General features: G+C 38.8%; 2 protein-coding genes across 2 annotated transcripts; both read left to right on the top strand.

The window, feature by feature from the left end:
- The first annotated feature begins 3,717 nt into the window (after window positions 1-3,717).
- Window positions 3,718-5,164, top strand: LOC131018827 (uncharacterized). Its single transcript, XM_057947548.1, has 4 exons — window positions 3,718-3,861; window positions 3,953-4,178; window positions 4,289-4,618; window positions 5,142-5,164. Exons 2-4 carry the CDS (start codon window positions 3,992-3,994, stop codon window positions 5,162-5,164), a joined length of 540 nt encoding a protein of 179 aa, XP_057803531.1. The 5' UTR covers window positions 3,718-3,861; window positions 3,953-3,991.
- A 13,506-nt stretch (window positions 5,165-18,670) lies between these two features.
- Window positions 18,671-19,673, top strand: LOC131006575 (uncharacterized). Its single transcript, XM_057933720.1, has 2 exons — window positions 18,671-19,013; window positions 19,094-19,673. Exons 1-2 carry the CDS (start codon window positions 18,900-18,902, stop codon window positions 19,493-19,495), a joined length of 516 nt encoding a protein of 171 aa, XP_057789703.1. The 5' UTR covers window positions 18,671-18,899; the 3' UTR covers window positions 19,496-19,673.
- The last annotated feature ends 52 nt before the right edge of the window (window positions 19,674-19,725 follow it).

Below are 19,725 nucleotides of genomic sequence, written 5' to 3' on the forward strand. Positions count from 1 at the left end.
TTGTTTCGTAATAGCCTTTGTTGAGCACATTGTTAGTCTTAGGTTTCTCTTTGCATTTAGTCAGTGTTCAGTTTATCAATGCAAAGAGCACAAGTAAAATGTAAAACTGAAAGCTGTAAATAACACAGAGATTTTTATGTGGTTCGGAAAAACACTTCCTACATCCACGGTCGGTTGATCAGACCAACAACTTTACTCCGCAAGTGCTTAACTGGTGCACTGCAAACTTATCCGTGTGCTTAGCCGGGTGCACACAACCGAATCAACTGAAGATCCAATCTTCAATACCAACACTTCACTCGCGCTGGATTTCTCACTCCTAGCACGAACCTGCACTAGGATCTCACGGAGTCAGAGTACCTTCCTGATCTCCTTTTCAACTCAAACACTCGATTCTATCACTCGAAGGGAGGTTTGAAATCTTGCCAACTAAACTTCAAAGAACAAGTTCTTTGGAGTTCGTTTTGACCTAGGCTTTGGGTAAACAGAGGTTTGCCTAAGGTCTAAGATAATGTATGTAATCAGCAGTGACTGATTTTTTACTTTGGTATTCTCTTCTTCAATTCAAGCTTTGGAGAGGTTAAGCTTTGCCTGAGAAACAATTTTGGCAGAGTTTCAGCTTATGTCGTTGAATCGGTGAAGATTGAAGTGATCCTCGAGCGCTATTTATAGGAGAGGTCTTGAATAGATCCGTTGGCGGAGAACGTCTTCAAGATTTCTTCCGTTGGAGAGCTTTTCGAATTTGGGCTGAGGCTTCAATCTTCGAGGTTCCTTGTTTGGTGAGAACGGCTATGTTGAAGAGCAGGAGATGTGACGTCTCTGATAAAGTAGCCACCAAATAGGAATGACCTCTGCAGAGAGGGATGATCCTGAGATCTCTGCATTTAATGCGGCTGTACTTTTGGAGTACGTGGCTTCCTTTGAACGTTGGAGGTTCAGTCCGAGGAAGAATGTTTAACTGATACTTGACTTTAGTATCAGTCAGCTGAATCCACGTGGCACGCATTAAGTAATCAGTTCCGGACTGATTCTTCAACTGATACTTCAGTTGGCAACTTCAGTCTTCAGTCTTCAGTCCTTCGTCCTTCAGTTTTCAGTCTTCAGAACAGCAAACTAAACTAGAAAAGAACTCTAACACTTAAGTTCGAACAGTTCTAGTCTGTTACAATTAAGGCCTATGGATTTTGGTATCATCAAAACAAGGATTAGATTATTTCAATATGTTCCCAACATGAATCCCACCTCCCCCCCTCCGACAATTAATCTATCCAGATTTTGGGCAACTTTTTTCATACCCTTCGCGCGTTAATCGATGCAAGCAATTTAGCCCTAGCACCCCTCCCATCGTTTCCATCTGATACATTAGTAAGAAAAAAAGAGGCGGCACTTCTCATTTCCTTCACAACGTGGACAATGGAGAAGTTTCTGGCGCCACCCCCGATGGTCGTCTGCACAACCGAGGAGCATAATTGCCGTCGATTTTTCCGGTAAGAAGCAGTCACTGTACTGGTTTTTTATTTTTCATTTTGTTCTCTAAACCACGAAAAATGAAGGGCTATAAATTTGGGTTTCACGGTTAAAGGTCTGAAAACACGAAAACACCCACAATTTTTTGATTTCTGTATCTCTAATTTACGATTTTGATGTGTTAAAGGGAATATAATGGTGTCCCAAGTCAATTTTATTTTTGATTTTGTTGCTATTGTAGCGCTTTCGTGCCTCAATAACCCTTTTTCTGTATTGAATTTGTAATGCATTTCAACTCCATTTTGTTCATGAAGAACCCTTTTTAATGCTATCTGGAGTAATTTTCTATGTTGGGTTCGTTGTTGTTTAGAACATTGTTGAGTAATTTTTTTCTTCTATTTCGAAGATTTCATTTTTTTGTACTCTTTACTCATTTCATTTTCCTTGAAATGCCATTATGTCATGAACTCCCATCAACGGGCACAGCCGAGGACCACCAGTAAGAGCCGTGAATTAGAGGTCAGTGACATATCTCACACATATCTCATAACATTATTGTATGGTTTATGACTTATTTTATGTTTTCTAAATGATTCTGCATTCAAATTTCAGAGTTAGTCTTGTTGATTTATGATATGGGGCCACAAAATTATTTGCAAATGAGCATTTTCTTGTTGCGTTTCTGTTTCTGGATGCCTTTTTTGGCTCAGTAAATTAGTCTCCAGACTTGCGGGATATTGGCTCGATTTTTATTGTTATGTTATTGCTACATTTGATCAATTGTATCGGCATGATCTGTATCAAATAATTAGTTTTTTGTATGTGATGTCGGATGATTGATTCTCTCTTGTTTATTTCTGGTTGATGTGAATTAGGAAAATCTACCTCAGCAAATTAGTGTTTACCTTACAGGTGAGTTTACCCTGTACGTGGTTTGTAGTTAGTAAGTTTTGATGCTGGAATTAATTTCATCACACAATTGTTCGAGTGAACGAGGTGTGGCCATATCCCCCTTTTTTTCATTTTCATTGAGTCTTCATATGTGCTATTTACATGGAAGAATTTTTTTTGGTGAAGTTCATTTTGTAGTTGTGCATAAAATGTTTGGTCTTTCTGTATATTTATTGAAATAAAAATGAATCTACTTCTCTACTGAGGACTTGGGTTGGGAAAGATGTCTTCAGTGGTTGTTTTCATCACTAAATTAGTGTGCGCCTGATATTTGCTGAAGCAGTTTTGACTTCAATTTTCCAACTGTTGATGGATACGTTTGAAATTAAGCAGCGGTACTGCTTGATTTTTTCCAGTTTTGTATTTTTTTAAATTGCTTTCAAGGGATTGTGTCATGAAGATTGTCTCATCTCTTCTTGATCTGGTTTCAATTTTTTAACATGTAAGCTAATTTTGCTTGATTCGTATATCATTGAAAGGGTGAGATTGAGGATAAAAATAATAAAATTAGCTTGATTTATGATATGGGGCCACATAATGATTTGCAAATGAGCTTGTTCTTGTAGCGTTTCTTTTTCTGGATGCCTTTTCTATTTCAATTTGATATCTTTCTGTTTTGCTCTTGTTGATAATATACTCTACGTATTAGGTTGTGATGACTTATGAGACGGGGTCAAAAACTTATCCGCATTTTATGATTTATGACATTGATACAAAAATTGATTCTAATTCCTTTTCTGTTTCAATTTGATGCCTTTCTGTTTTGCTCTTGTTGATAATATACTCTACGTATTAGGTTGTGATGACTTATGAAACGGGGTCAAAAATTTATCTGCATTTTATGATTTATGACATTGACACAAAAATTGATTCTAATTATGTTTGCCATTAGGATCTTGCACTTGTTTTCTCAATGTCTGGTCGGGAGGATAAGCGTGTCCGTGACATGCGGTTTGTGTTGTTGCAAGAGGTTTTACGTGATCACGTAATTTGAGTTGCTATGTTGTTAGCATATTACTACAGAAATAGGTTAGGGAAAAGAAGTCGTGCCTAAAGAGACCTTACATATGAAATAGTAAGCCAGATACCCGATCAAGAAAAACACTTGAGTCGATTAGTTGGTTTAAGTGATGTTGATTGCATTTCAAACCTTAGGATGGACCGAAAGACTTTTTCTAGACTTTGCGTAATTTTGCGAGACAGTGGAGGGTTAGTCGATGGTCGGTTTGTTACCGTTGAGGAACAAGTAGCCATGTTCCTTTCGGTTTTAGCTCATCATAAAAAAATAGGGTTGTGAGGTTCGACTTTTGGAGATCGGGGCAAACTATATCGCATTATGTACATGTGGTGTTAAGCGCTATAATACGGATATATGATGTATTCCTATTGAAGCCCGTGGCTGTTTCCACAGACTGCGAGGACCCCCGGTGGCGGTGGTTTAAGGTATACATACTATATGACTAGTTTACTTTAAAGATAATTATCGTAAAATGCTTTCTTTTGTGTTATAATTTCATTTTTGCCTTATGCATAGGGCTGTCTAGGGGCCTTAGACGGCACGTACGTGAGTGTGATGGTTGGTAACGAGGATAAACCTCGGTATAGAACAAGGAAAGGGCAGATTTCAACCAATGTTCTAGGTGCTTGTGATCGAAACATGAATTTCACTTATGTTTTAACCGGTTGGGAAGGTTCGATGGCCGATTCTCGAATCTTACGAGATGCCATAAATAGACCTCACGGCCTTAAGGTCCCAAAGGGTATAACACCTTATTAATCTGTTCAAAATTACCATATTCAATTATTACAACATACTTTAATTATTACATGAACAATAATTGATATTTTCACTTTATTGCTTTGATGCTAGGAAAATACTATTTGTGTGATAATGGTTACGCAAATAGTGATGGTTTTCTAACGCCTTTCAATGGTGTTAGATACCATCTGAAGGAGTGGGGCCCCAATGCTGCACGACCACAAAATAAAGAAGAACTATTTAACTTGAGACATAGTAAGGCAAGAAACGCCATAGAGCGAGCATTTGGCATTTTGAAGATGAGGTGGGGTATTCTTATATCACCGTCCTTTTACCCTATTCGACATCAAAATAGACTCATAATGACGGCCTTCCTACTCAACAACTTTATTCACATGGAGATGGCGATTGACCCTATAGAACAACAACTAGATGTTAGCAGTGGATCTTGGACCCGGTCCAGATCCGTGGATTCAGATCCGTTTTACGGATCTGGATCTCAAATTTTTGGACCCGACGGATCTGGATCTGGATCTGGATCTTAGTTTTGAAAACGGATCTGGATCTGGATCTTGAAATTTTAGATCCGAATCCGGCCCAGATCCGACCCGTGGATCCGTTTTATTTTATATATATATTTTATATTTAATATTTAGTTTACTAATAATATTAACTAAATTAAAAATAATAAATAAATTATATTCAAAAGAATAAAAACTAAAAGTAATTAAATAAAAATATTTTGTGTTATATTTTTCATGATGGAAATTAGATGTTGTTGATTTTGTAAAAATTTTTTAATTTAATTTAAAAATAGTAGATCCATGGATCTGGACCCGTGGACCCGCGGATCTGACGGATCTGGATCTGGATCCAAAATTTTCAGATCCACGGATCTGGATCTGGATCTGGATCTAGTATATGAAAACGGATCTGGATCTGGTATTGGTCAGACCCGGTCCAGATCCGGCCCGTTGCCATCCCTAGATGTTATGCCTCAAGATAACGGGGACACTTTAGATGGTTCACCGGAAGAATTCATAGAGGTGGTTGATAGTTCCCCCCAATGGAACGCGGCGAGGAATGCCTTGGCCGAATATATGTGGGTTCAATATTTAAATAATAATTAGGTTTGTAGTTATATAATGTATTCAATTTATTATTATTTGTTTTGTAAATGCCTTTCGAATTATGTTTAGCTTGCGTCTTGTTATATCCATTTCGAAGTAATTAAATTGTGCTTGTTCGTTCTCTTGTTTATAGGATGGACGCCGCTTCCGAGGTATCAACGCCGACTCCTAAATGTTGTTGTGGAAACGGAAACATGACGCTCAAGTGCGCCGGCTACGGGTCACGTAACCCCGGCCGTTACTACTACAAATGCCCAACGGGGGTGAATCATTGGGATGGCTTCCATTGGTATGACGAGTACCATGGGATTGCAAGACGAAATGTTGGGGCGGCTACCAACTCTTCACGCAGTCAAGCTTTCAGCTAGCTTTTTGAGTTGCCGGGAAATGCTTCGACCCCACCCCGTGGATATTTCGAGTTTTTATGCGCTGCGTTATGTTTCACAATGAAGGAATATTAAACTGAATTAATGCTCCGTTTGCCCGATGATCGTTTCTTGGATTATTATTAATTTATCATACAACGATTAATCCTAACATGCTCCTATGAATTTAACAACTGCACGTTGGAGTTAGAAAATACCTGAAGAATTCCCAAGAATTCGTCAATCTGTCGCTGAACAGGTCAGTCAGCTTCAAGCCTTCGTTTGAAGCCTCAAACGTCCTCAAATCGTATTTCGCCCAGAAATACGACTTCTTCGTCTTCGAGAGAGCTTTCTGTGGCCGCCTGATTCATCTGAATCGGAGTTCTGTGGAGGAAGTTATGGCCGTTTTACGGAGACTGCCAGAACTTGGTTTCCTGCGAAAATCTGACTCCAGCTCTGATCTTCTCGACTGTATCCCGCTCAATTCCCAACGTTGGATGGACAACGAGCTATGGAAACTCCCAAGACAGAAATCACCTCACGTTTTCCTGCGCCTCTCTCTGCTCTCAAAAACTCTAATTTTTATCAGTGTCTTTTCCTAAGAGCTGACAACTGTATTTAATAATACAGAAAAGGAGGAGGGGGCGCCAGTTTCTAGTGAGGGCCGAAAATCTGCCCTACTTGGGCTAGGAGACATTGGGCCAGCCCAGGGACCAGATACAAGGAATAAAGATGGGCCTCAAATAAATTAATTTATCTATGGTCAGCCCAGACCATAATTAATTTATAAATATCAGTTCATTCCACTAGAGAACCGATACTGACTTACCCCTTTATTGCCGGTGATGAGTCGGGGCTTGTATTTAGACTTATTAAATCTCCGTATTTAAAATATCCGACATCCATTAATTAATTAGAGCTCTGACATCTTAAATTAATTAATCTCTTAATAATTCCTTAAGCAATACCACTCAAACTTTATTATTACGCCTGAACTTAATCAACCTGCAGGGTTTAGCGTAATAAACCTTATTGAGCTCCTTAAGGGGATGTCATTATCCTATACCGGATACGGGTACTAATACAGATAATCAAATATCATATATTAACCGCTATCACCCAAGATACAGAGTACTCGAGTTAGTATATAACTTTCACCCATAGTAAGTCAAAGTGATATACGAATTAATATATATATCTGAATACTTATTAGTATTAAGATTTATAAGTCACCGAGATCTTGATTCTTCACTTAAGTCAGATAGAAGAATACATCTCAAACTGTGGTCCTATCAATACGTAATGACGTACCAGTATAGACAAGTAGCCAAGACAAACTACTTACATCTATACTGCAGCCTAAACCAATAACTTGTCCTAGAGTTATTTCGGCTGTGATCATATTATATCTCTTAAGGTTATTCCAATTATATGGTCTTCTGTGATCTACAACACACCATATAATCTACTTATATAGAGATAAAGAACATACATATGCAATCATGAACACAATCAGATAGGAGATTAGATAGTGAACTTAGGAAACATTGTATACAAGCATAAAACGTTCTTGCTTTCAGTATACAAATCCAACAATCTCCCACTTATACTAAAGCAAACTTTTAGTATACAATGCGTCTATTTACCAATCACCTAACACTTCTCCCACTTATACTTAAAGTTTCCTAAGTGGGTGGCATCAATCTGGCATCAATCGCATTCCCATCTTTCAATGACCATTTGCGATAAGCCTTTTGTGAAAGATCAGTAGGTTTCTCCAATATGTGAGAATTTATTCTTTGAGCACAAAAACCTCGATTTACGAATAATCGTATAACTTGGTACTTACTCTCCATGTGTTTAACCCCTTGTGGTTCTTGGATTCCTTAGAGTTCGCAACTGCACTTGAGGTATCACGAAGGTGATGCTCCCACGCAAACTAGGAATTACCCTTAGATCCTGGAGGTAGTGGTCAAACCAAAAGGTTTTACCTCCCAAGAAAAAACACATAGCTCGAGGTAATTATTCTTTGTTCCGGTCAGCCTGGAAATCCGAAATCGTATAATCCAAAAAGGGAACTAAACTGTCTAACTGGTAAACTATCCTTATTCTCTAGTCATGGACTTGAGAATATAATTTACCACAGTTCAGTGTCTTAACTAGGACTATACTGATATCTTACAACCATGCTAATTGCATAGCAAATATAAGATCTCGTACATAGTAATCCATACATGAAGCTATCTACTGCGGAAACGTAGAATACTGTCTTCATTTCCTCAACCTCAACAGGCATCTTAAGACATAGTCTTTAGATAAAGGAACGCCATATCTAAAAGGTAGCAATCCTTTCTTGGCGGTATTCATACTAAAACGAGCATTCACAGTATCAATGTAAGACACTCGAGATAAGCCCAACATCATTTTCTAGTGATCCCTTATAACCTTGATCACAGAGACGTATACTGTACCTCCTTAGTCTTTCATCTGAGATTGTTCGGATAACCATTACTTTATGTCTTGACAATAGCTCCATATTGTCGCCAATTAGGAGGATATTATCTACATAAAATGCAAGATAAACCACATCACCGATGACACGAGAGCGATTGACACGAGATGTTTCTCTCCCTCCCTCACGTAACCTCGATGGTTTAAGTGAGCTGCTATGGGTAAAATGATCCGAATGTTCTGAGCATGGCACTGGCGAAAATATCATCATAACCTATACCTTCACACTGGGCATAACCTTTCGCCACCAGTCTAGCTTTAAAAGCTACGACCTTGCTCATTCGGACTTATCATTCTCTTGTATACTCACTTGCAACCTATGGCTTTACGGCTTTCTGGTAGCAAGATTTTCTTAGTATACAACCATATTCTTAATGGATTGCTCCATTGAGGCGTGCCAGAAATCTACATTCTCGTCTTCCACTAATTCCAAGTAGATATCTGGGTCGATTCTCTTATATTCACTACCAGGGACTGAATCCAAAGATTCTCCCAAGAACATAAATCGATCGGGTTGTCCCACAACCCTCCCACTACAATGGATCTGTGGTGGCACATGTGTGTCAACAGTGCGTGCAGTGTCTTGTGGTACAAAACTCTTGCATACTTGGCTTGGGTGATGGAATCGCCTGTCTAATGTCTTCAATTTCTTGAAGTACACTATCTGACTTGGATTAGTGATTACTCCCATAGTCCACTTCTAAGAATCGTATGTCATTGCTAATAACCACCTTCTGATTCTTTAGGACTAATTGCAAAGATACATAACTCATGATCGAACATATTTTTCCAAGAGTGACCTATTTCTTCTCTCCACCACACCATTTTATGTAGGGATTACACGGTGTAGTAAACTGGGTTGGAATCCCAAACACTGACAATGAATCAGAAAAGATCATTTCTAACACATTATTGGCCCTTTATCCCCTTTGCCATGAATGACATGGTCTCCATCTTTTCCTCTATACAGGATTCGCAGGTTCGAAATAGTACAACCTGGATTGAATCCAATGTACTTATTTAGACACGAGCCTTTGGATCCTGTTAAGATAGATGTGACCTATTTCTAGGGTATCAATATATGTGTAAGATCCTCATGAGAGATTAGCCTTAACTTTTCTCTTTCTTTTGTTCGATGATGTAAATGCAATATAAAGGTATTTTGTAGACAAGTTATAGTATGAAGAGAGATGTTCAAAATACCAGAATAGACAACTTTGTCATTTCTTATGATAGAAACACCACTATCAAAAATGACATAAGATCCATCTATTCAAAATTTTGGAACATGATAAGGAACTCTCAAAAACTAAACTATGTCTTTAGAACTTAAAGATAATGCTTCAATTGCAACAACTGCGACTCTAGTCACGTTGCCTATGAAGACAATCATCTCATCACTTCTCAGCTTCCTTGTCAGCTTAAAAGGCCATGCAAGGTGTAACAATCATTATCAGTTTCTCTCGTTATCCACTACTCACAACTGAGTAGAAAATGAGCTGATATGTCTCAGTTACTATAGCAAGTGAAGTACCTTAACCCTTTGCCTTACGTATTGAATGAAAAAATCTTCAATACTCAATCTTATCACACCACTACTCCCACTATTTCCCTTGTCTTTCTTGCCCCTTGGACCCTTCTTCTTCCCGTCATTCGACGAAGAAGATGGCTCTCCTTTGGCAATAACAAGTGCTTGCACATCTCTTTCCTACAACTTCCTTAGCCGTAACTAGAGCATTCAACAACTCAAAAGGAGTATTATCTCTCTTGCTCATAACAGCGTTGAGGCGGAAGTTCTTAATTAAAAGACTTGGGAAGAGAGTTCAGGATAATATCGACTTTTGCCTCACCGTCGATACTCCCACTGAGCAAGTCAAGTCCGTCAAGAATTGCATGACATGCTCATGCACTGAGCTGTGCTCACTCATAAAAATAACAAGATTACTCTCATCAAATTTAAATGAGCAACTCAGTCCGACTCTCCGAACACTTTCCTGAGATTCAGCATGATGCTAATAGCATCGTCCATGCCCTGATGTTGGAGCTACAAGGTTTGTGACATTATACTCATAATAAAGCATATAGCCACATTATTCGTCACATGCCACCTTTTATGCAGTTCCTTTTTCCCATCAGTTGTCTCATTGTTCGAACAAATAGAACGTCGAGTAGTAAGCAACACAAAATATGTGTTTAGTTTGTGATAAAGATAAAAATCCAAAACTGCTTTTCCATTTTATATAAGTGGACCGGTTAAAAGACTTTGTGCAAGAAAAAAGAAACAGGAGACATAGACATATCTGAAAGTAAACAAACATAAAGCACATAGTTCGTAACAATAATATTGTAACCTTTTGATAAAACAATATTAATGAAACCTCCAACGGCTCAAAGAATCCCATGTGCAAGCCACGTTGGGTGGACGTTTACACACGAACTCCTCAACCAGACTATTCACCTAGCCATTTAATTTCCATGTCAACTTAACCTTTTGACAAAAGAAATTAATAGTTGGCACCTTAACTAGACCATATCATCATCAAGAAGGGACTCCTTTGGGAGTTGTACATTGTACTTGATATGATATCTAAGCAATGACCACATTTTAACCTTGAAAATTAAATTCTCGAAATTGACATACTCACTCGGACCATGCCGCTTTCAATTTAACTTTCTTGGTTATCTTATTTAATTCCATTCTCCAAAGTACTCGTGAAAATTACACAAGTAAGCCACGTTGGGTGGACGTTTACTGCATAACTCCCACTACTTCAATGGATTAAATATTTTTATAGAAACCTCTTCTGACAAACTTATGAGAAACAAATATGAAGTAAGCCACGTTGGGTGGACGTTTACTCACATTGCTAATCACTTTGTCTAGAGACCGCATGTGGAGATCTACATAATTTTAAGAATAAAAATTAATAAGAAATAACCACAATTTAACTTTGAAATTAAATTCTCGAAATTGACATACTCACTCGGACCATGTCGCATTCAATTTAATTTCTTAGTTATCTTATTTAATTCCATCCTCTAAAGTACTCGTGAAAAATTATACGAGTAAGCCACATTGTGTGGACGTTTACTGCATAACTCCCACTACTTTAATGGATTTAAATATTTTTATAGAAACCTCATCTGACAAACTTATGAAAGAACAAACATGAAGTAAGCCACGCTGTGTGGACGTTTACTCACATTGTCAATCACTTTATCTAGAGGCCGCTTGTGGCAATCTAAACAATTTTTAATCATCTATAAAATTATTAATACAGCTTAGTCTTTTTTCTTTCAAAAGGTTTGATCATGCTCAACACATAATCCTAAACATGCTCATCTAGAATGCAACATGTAAAACATGCTCGCAGAATTCTAAAACATGCTTAAGAAAACGATAAACCTAGCATGCTTGTCTAAGCGCAGTTAATAAACACATATTAACAAGCAAAGACAAAAACAGCATGCAACGAGCATAAAGGATTAACACCACGACATGCAAAGAACAGAATTAAAACAATAAAGTTCTTCGTGACCCATTCGTGGAACCCCATATTTCTAATCTATTACAAAGAACAGAAAAGAAATAAAAATAAAACTCAAAAACGTAAACTCGGCCCGAAAAGCTTCAAACAGGCCCGTCTTTGAAACTAGGGTTTGGGCCCCCTAGGGTTTGGAAAACTCGGCCACCTAGGGTTTGGAAACCCTAGGCGCCGCCGCCTCCCTTGGCAGCCGCCCCTCCACCGCGCAGCAGCCACCCGGCGCTGCAGCAGCGCCCCGGCGCTCAAGGCAGCCCGGCGCTGGCAGCAGCCTCCTCGGCGAGCAGCAGCGGCAGTCGGCAGCGCTCGGCTCCTCCAGTAGTAGCAGCCTTCGGCGCCTCCAGCAACAGCAGCGCACGTCCAGCAGCAGCAGCGCAGCAGCTCGTGCAGCCTCGGCAGAACCGGCGTGAAGACAGTAGCCTCGGCAGCAGCGGCCGCGCGACGCCTGCTAGGTACGCAGCGCGCAGAGCGCGCACTCGCAGCCCTCGGCGCGCACAGCCCCTGCTCGCCGCCAGTCCTCCCTCGCCCAACCTTGCTCGACCAGCCTCGGCAGCACACGGCGCACAACAGAGGCCACAGCAGCGGCGGCCAAGCATCGCCCGACCGGGTGCGCAGCGCACAGCGCGCGCGCGCGACCCTCAGCGTGCACAGCCCCCACCTCGCCCTGGTCTGTCTCACCTCTCACACGGCATCTGGTAAGTCTCAGCAGCCGTAGGCGCGCGCGCAGCAGCGCACGGGCACGCGCGACAGCGCCGCCCGGCGCGCCTGCGGCGCACGCCGCCTCCCGGCGCAAACTTACCTCCGTGGATCTTAACTCCAATCCGTCCTTCGTTATTCCGGTCTGATCGTCGTCGTCTTTGTCTCGTTTTCCACAATTTTACAGATTACAAAGGAAAAACAAAAACAAATTGAAATCCTAATCTAACCACGGATTTTCTCGTGGTGAAAAACGATTACAACGTCAAAACGACGTATCCCACGAATCAACAGACCACGAAGAACAACAGCAGTAAAAACAACGCACATTATTAATCGTACATAAATTAATAATAGAGCCAAGAAATTAATCCTGGGCTCTGATACCAATTGAAGGAATATTAAACTGAATTAATGCTCCGTTTGCCCGATGATCGTTTCTTGGATTATTATTAATTTATCATACAACGATTAATCCTAACATGCTCCTATGAATTTAACAACTGCACGTTGGAGTTAGAAAATACCTGAAGAATTCCCAAGAATTCGTCAATCTGTCGCTGAACAGGTCAGTCAGCTTCAAGACTTCGTTTGAAGCCTCAAACGTCCTCAAATCGTATTTCGCCCAGAAATACGACTTCTTCGTCTTCGAGAGAGCTTTCCGTGGCCGCCTGATTCATCTGAATCGGAGTTCTGTGGAGGAAGTTATGGCCGTTTTACGGAGACTGCCAGAACTTGGTTTCCTGCGAAAATCTGACTCCAGCTCTGATCTTCTCGACTGTATCCCGCTCAATTCCCAACGTTGGATGGACAACGAGCTATGGAAACTCCCAAGACAGAAATCACCTCACGTTTTCCTGCGCCTCTCTCTGCTCTCAAAAACCCTAATTTTTATCAGTGTCTTTTCCTGAGAGCTGACAGCTGTATTTAATAATACAGAAAAGGAGGAGGGGGCGCCAGTTTCTAGTGAGGGCCGAAAATCTGCCCTACTTGGGCTAGGAGACATTGGGCCAGCCCAGGGACCAGATACAAGGAATAAAGATGGGCCTCAAATAAATTAATTTATCTATGGTCAGCCCAGACCATAATTAATTTATAAATATCAGTTCATTCCACTAGAGAACCGATACTGACTTACCCCTTTATTGCCGGTGATGAGTCGGGGCTTGTATTTAGACTTATTAATTCTCCGTATTTAAAATATCCGACATCCATTAATTAATTAGAGCTCTGACAGCTTAAATTAATTAATCTCTTAATAATTCCTTAAGCAGTACCACTCAAACTTTATTATTACGCCTGAACTTAATCAACCTGCAGGGTTTAGCGTAATAAACCTTATTGAGCTCCTTAAGGGGATGTCATTATCCTATACCGGATACGGGTACTAATATAGATAATCAAATATCATATATTAACCGCTATCACCCAAGATACAGAGTACTCGAGTTAGTATATAACTTTCACCCATAGTAAGTCAAAGTGATATACGAATTAATATATATATCTGAATACTTATTAGTATTAAGATTTATAAGTCACCGAGATCTTGATTCTTCACTTAAGTCAGATAGAAGAATACATCTCAAACTGTGGTCCTATCAATACGTAATGACGTACCAGTATAGACAAGTAGCCAAGACAAACTACTTCCATCTATACTGCAGCCTAAACCAATAACTTGTCCTAGAGTTATTTCGGCTGTGATCATATTATATCTCTTAAGGTTATTCCAATTATATGGTCTTCTGTGATCTACAACACACCATATAATCTACTTATATAGAGATAAAGAACATACATATGCAATCATGAACACAATCAGATAGGAGATTAGATAATGAACTTAGGAAACATTGTATACAAGCATAAAACGTTCTTGCTTTCAGTATACAAATCCAACACACAGTACTTGTACTCATTGTCGGTATTGTTCTCGGTAAAGTAATGTGATGGAACTAATGTTGTTAGTTTTTGGTTGTTGGTACATCGAATACAACTACATTCTAAGCTTTGGAAATTTCTCAATTTGTTACAGATTAGTAATGGCATCGAATTCACATCTGTATTGGCATGGAATTTTTGGCTGAATATTTTTACAAGGATATATATTGTGTGGTATGAACCTATCATCATTTGTCTTTTTGATGTTACTCCCATCATTAAATCACTTGAACCCATCTCTAATATTTACTCTCATTCATAAAAATCAATGTGTATCCAAATTTTATTTTTAAAAATATATACAAATATAATATTTTATGACTAAATGAAATTGAATAAATGATTTATTTAATCACTCCAATTTATTTTTTAAAATTAAATTAATTAAATTATGCATTTAATTAAATAAATTTGGTCAAATTGAATTGACAAAGAAATTCGAATTCTATTATTCTCAATCATACCGCCAATTAAATGAAAATTTTATTTGGAGAGCAAGAGCTTCTTCGTGTATAAGTTTTATTTTGGTGAAATCTTATTAAGAAAAAAACAATGTGAAATGAGGTGATTTATATGAATTCTTCACCCGATTGAGATTATTATAAATTTAATAGAGGATTAAAGATTTCAAATACTATATTTTAACATCATATCATTTATTGTACTTTATCTAAATTCTTCATTTATGCATTACTAATTTCATAATTTTATTATTATTATTATTATTATTATTATTATTATTATTATTATTATTATTATTATTATTATTATTATTATTATTATTATTATTATTATTATTATTATTATGCAAAAAAAAAGTTTTTAGATATGAAAAATATATTTTTCTTCACGATACAGATAAAATGTATGGATATATTTTGTAAAGAATTAAAAAGAAAATTTTAATTATTTTGATAGACGTAAAATAAGATTTTATTTTAAAGTACTCATTTTATAGAATTTGTGCTTATTATGCAAACATCGTCTTTGTCTTGTTCGCTCGGTGATCCAGAGTTCGATTGTGCATTCGATGATGGTGTATCGATGGCCTAAATCTTTGCTGCATTCCTTGGATAAGAAGTGCAGGAATTTCGTTTGGACCGGAAACATTGATGAGCGACCTAAATGCTCGGTCAGTTGGGGGCGTGTGTGTGCGCCTAAGGAGGAGGGAGGGCTTGGAATTAAATCGTTTACCTTAATGAATCAATCCTTTTTGATGAAGCTGGCTTGGAAGATGATTAAAGGTGTTGATTGGGCTCACAAGATCATGAGGTCTCGTTATCTTACTCCGTTCGGATATGCCAAGGAAAGAATTGCTAATTCCTCGATTTGGATTGGCGTCAAGCATGAGGTAAACAATTTAGTGGAGGACTCTTATATTTGTGTTAATCGTGGAGATAGCACGTATTTTTGGCGGGATGACTGGCTCGGTTACAAGCTTGTGGACAAGCTCTCTATTCCTCACTTTATGCATAATTATCTCCAGTTTTCGGTGCAGGATTACTACTATGACGGTCTCTGGCACTTTTCTGCTTCTTTTGTCAACAATTTCCCTGATATTGTGGCGGACATCTTGCTTGTTCCTATGGGAGAGGAACAAGACACCACGTTCTGGAAACACTCGATTAAGGGGGAGGTCTCGGCGGCTCTTGCTTTTTCTAGCAAGTGCCACCGTTTTCCCAAAGTGAAATGGGGAAAGTGGATTTGGGAGAATTACATTCCGGTCCGACGTTCTATTTTATGCTGGCGTGTTCTTCATGAGCGTCTTCCTACTCTGGTCATTCTTATTCGGCAAGGTTTGACGGCTCCTAATGGATGTCCTATTTACTTCTTGGAGGCGGAGTCCATTTCGCATATCATGTGGAGTTGCTCCAAAATTAGGCCTTTGTGGATAGCTTTGCTCTCTTGGTTCGGCAAAGAGGATTTTCTGAATTCGTTGGATATTCATTCGTGTTTGGTGATTGCTTGGAATACTCACTTTAGTACACAGGTACTTACGATCTGGAAAGCTGGCATTCTCACTCTCATGTGGAAGATTTGGGATTCTAGAAATGCTGTGATTTTTGAGGACCTCCAGTTTAGTAGCCAACCTATTCTTGCTTTTGTTAAAGCCTTCTTGAAAGAATTAGATGTCAATTTCCAGAAGATTGGTACGATGGATAATACTTGGAGTGATTACTTAATCACTAGAGAGCTTGGGGTAAGAGGTCGAGTTGCACCCCCTCCTCGTATGATTGAGGTTCATTGGTGGCCTCATGTTGATCATTGGGTTAAAGTGAATACGGATGGCTCGGCAGATGGGGCGCCAGGTAATATTGCAGCGGGTGGGGTTTTTCGAGACAATTGGGCTAGTGTTCGAGGCTGTTTTCATATCAAGGGAGGGACTGGCTATGCTTTTGAAGCGGAGCTCCTGGCTGTCATAACCGCAATCAACATTGCTCATGATCGTGGTTGGCATTACTTGTGGGTTGAAGCGGATTCGATGTATGTGGTCCACCTTCTGGAGTCGCGGTCCACGGATGTTCCCTGGCGTTTTATAGCTTCTTGGAAAAATGTTCTGAAAATCTTGAATGATTTTCGTCTGATGGTTACTCATATTTACAGGGAGGGTAATCAACCTGCGGATATTATGGCAAATGGCAATAGGCAGGAGGGATGGTGGCCGTTTTCCATTGATGAGATCAAGCTTGCGGTTACACGTGATATGTCTTCTCATAGTCATGTTAGAATTGCTCGCTAGTTTTGTGGGTCTGCTTGTGTCGCTGCTTCAGGTTGCGAGGGTTTGACGCTGTTGGTGGTTCGGCAGTTGGGAGTTTTGCGGGTGGAGGATTGTGTGGGGATGTCTCCACGGCCTTTTATCAGTCGACTGGTGCGCTAGCGGCTGGGGTCGGGGAGGTCGGATCTCGTTTGGTGGCGCCACGTCGATTCTGGTTCTCGCTACCAGATTTGATGGTCGGCCGAATTTGCTTCTGCAGGGAGCAGCTTTGGTCGTTGATGTGCTCTCTTGCTGGTTTTTACCTCTGAAGCAAGTTATCTGTTGTTCCCTTTGTTTCTTTCTGGTTTTGCTGATTTTCGGTTTTTTAGTTATTTTGGGTTTTTCGGCTTGGTTCTTGGTCAGGATTGGAGACCGGGGTTTCTTAGGGGCGATGGTTAGGCCGGAGCTCCTGAATACTCTCCCTCCTTCCTGGCTTCTTTACTTTTTACGGTTTCCTTTGTTGTGGAGGTCTGTTCTTAGATGAGTACTCTTTTTCCCCTTGAAGGTTTTTCCCACTGGGTTTTCTTTAAAGGGGTTTTAATGAGGCTCAGCGCTTAGTTTGCTCTCTGTGCTCTCAGGGGTTTAGGTTTTTTTCCTTTTTTCTTTCTATAAAATCTATTTTAATAATAATGCAAACATGTAAATCAATGATCGAACTCGTTTATAATTTAAATACACGTGCATGTCTCAATTCAAACTCAATTTAAATTTTATTTTATTGAAAATTAAGAAGATAAATATTATATATATATATATATAAATATAATTAATTAATTAATTCATATAGTATAATATATTGCAAAATATACATCTAATTACTAACATTTAATTAAAATCATTTATCGTATATAAATTATATTTTTTTTTCTTGTCAGACGTGTAAATCTAATTTTTATCGAGATAAAATAAATAATAAATTTATTAATTTAGAGTATATGTAATGTTAATATTATATAATATATATATATATATATATATATATACACACATCTACAATTAATTATATTTATTAAGATTAATGAATCTTTATATGGAATATAATAGTTAATTAATTAATAAATGATAAAGAATATATATGGTAAGGTTTTGAAATGGAGCAATTCTAAGCATGCCGTGTAAGTTAAGGCTTAATGGTATTATAAAGAAGATTTATTGAAAACGGAAGTCAGCATCTTGGAAAGATGGAAATATGTTATTCAATTGGTAATAGGCGACATTAATATTGGAAAGATGGAAATTGGAAAGGTGATCCATCTATTATTGGTAATAGGCGACAAATAAAACCAATGGAATTCAATTGGTAATAGGCGACATATATATATATTTTACATTTTCAAGAATCATTCACTTGTTTATGTAGTAATTCAATGGTATTATTGCATGGCCCTAGTCAAACTTTATTTGTATTGGTTCTTCAAATCATGCACCACTTTTTTTATGGGGAGATGACACATACCCATTAACCCCCAACAACTCGTCTTTATTTCACATGCATAATAACCTCAAACTCTATCTATAAAATGCATTCAACCAACTTCATATTCCCTACACTCTCGCATATTGCTATCTCTTTCTCTCTCTCTCTCTCAATTCAACAACTATTTTCACCCCCTAAGCTACAACATGTCGTTTCCCCCCGTGGGCTCCCAATCGTGGTACCTATATCCGTGCGGATGGGACGCGAGCAAAGGTGAATTGCTACTTCAATGTCTCGTAGATAAAATCGAAGAATGAAAGCCCTCCCCGCCACATTTATCACCAAATGCTCTAATCCACGCGATGTTAACGCTAAATTCCCAACTCCGAGCGGATGTTTCACTTAAAGAGACACAATACGATCAACGAATCAATGTGGTTCACGCCGTTGACGAAGTTTGGGAACGACTATTTAAGGTTTAGAATTTATACATTCCTTAAGTTAAATTTTTTTGTTTATGGTTTCATTGGTTTGTGATATTCTATCATGTTCATAGGAGAATGCATTCTTTCGCGCATACTATCATGAGGGCGAGCCGGCGTTCATGCAAATGTGCAACTTGTTTGGCATTCATGATGTGAAGACAGAGCTTTCCCATACCATTATCCTAATCGAAGATTCAACAACCGTTAAGAAACAACCCGACTCGAGTGACGACGAGGTAACATCGCCTATACCGAAGCCCGTTGCGGCTAAGAAGCTTTCTGTAGACGATGCATGTTCAAGTGTTGCGCCGTCCGGACCAAACCCGTTCAAGGGCTCGAAGGCTAACCCTTGGAAATCAATTAAAAATAAATTTCATAGGCCAAGTCCTCCTCGTGTGAGGATCAAAGATGATCGAGATCCATCCACGGGATACGGCGAAAGTTCATGCGCCTCATCCTTGCCATTCAAATAGAGTTGTTGCTTCGCTTTTGAATTTTCATGTTTGATCTGCACTATTTCGAATTATTTAGCATTTCCTGGTACTTGTTATTTTACCATCACCTATCTTGTTATTTTATTGCCATGACTTATTTCGAATCATTTGCTTGTTGTTATTCGAATTTTTTTTTAATGAGATGCTATTTACTTCCCATGACTTACCATACGCTTCACATTTGTGCTTGGATATAGATGTCATATGTA

The sequence above is a fragment of the Salvia miltiorrhiza genome, chromosome 1 (assembly GCF_028751815.1).
Source record: "Salvia miltiorrhiza cultivar Shanhuang (shh) chromosome 1, IMPLAD_Smil_shh, whole genome shotgun sequence".
Lineage (NCBI taxonomy): Eukaryota > Viridiplantae > Streptophyta > Magnoliopsida > Lamiales > Lamiaceae > Salvia > Salvia miltiorrhiza.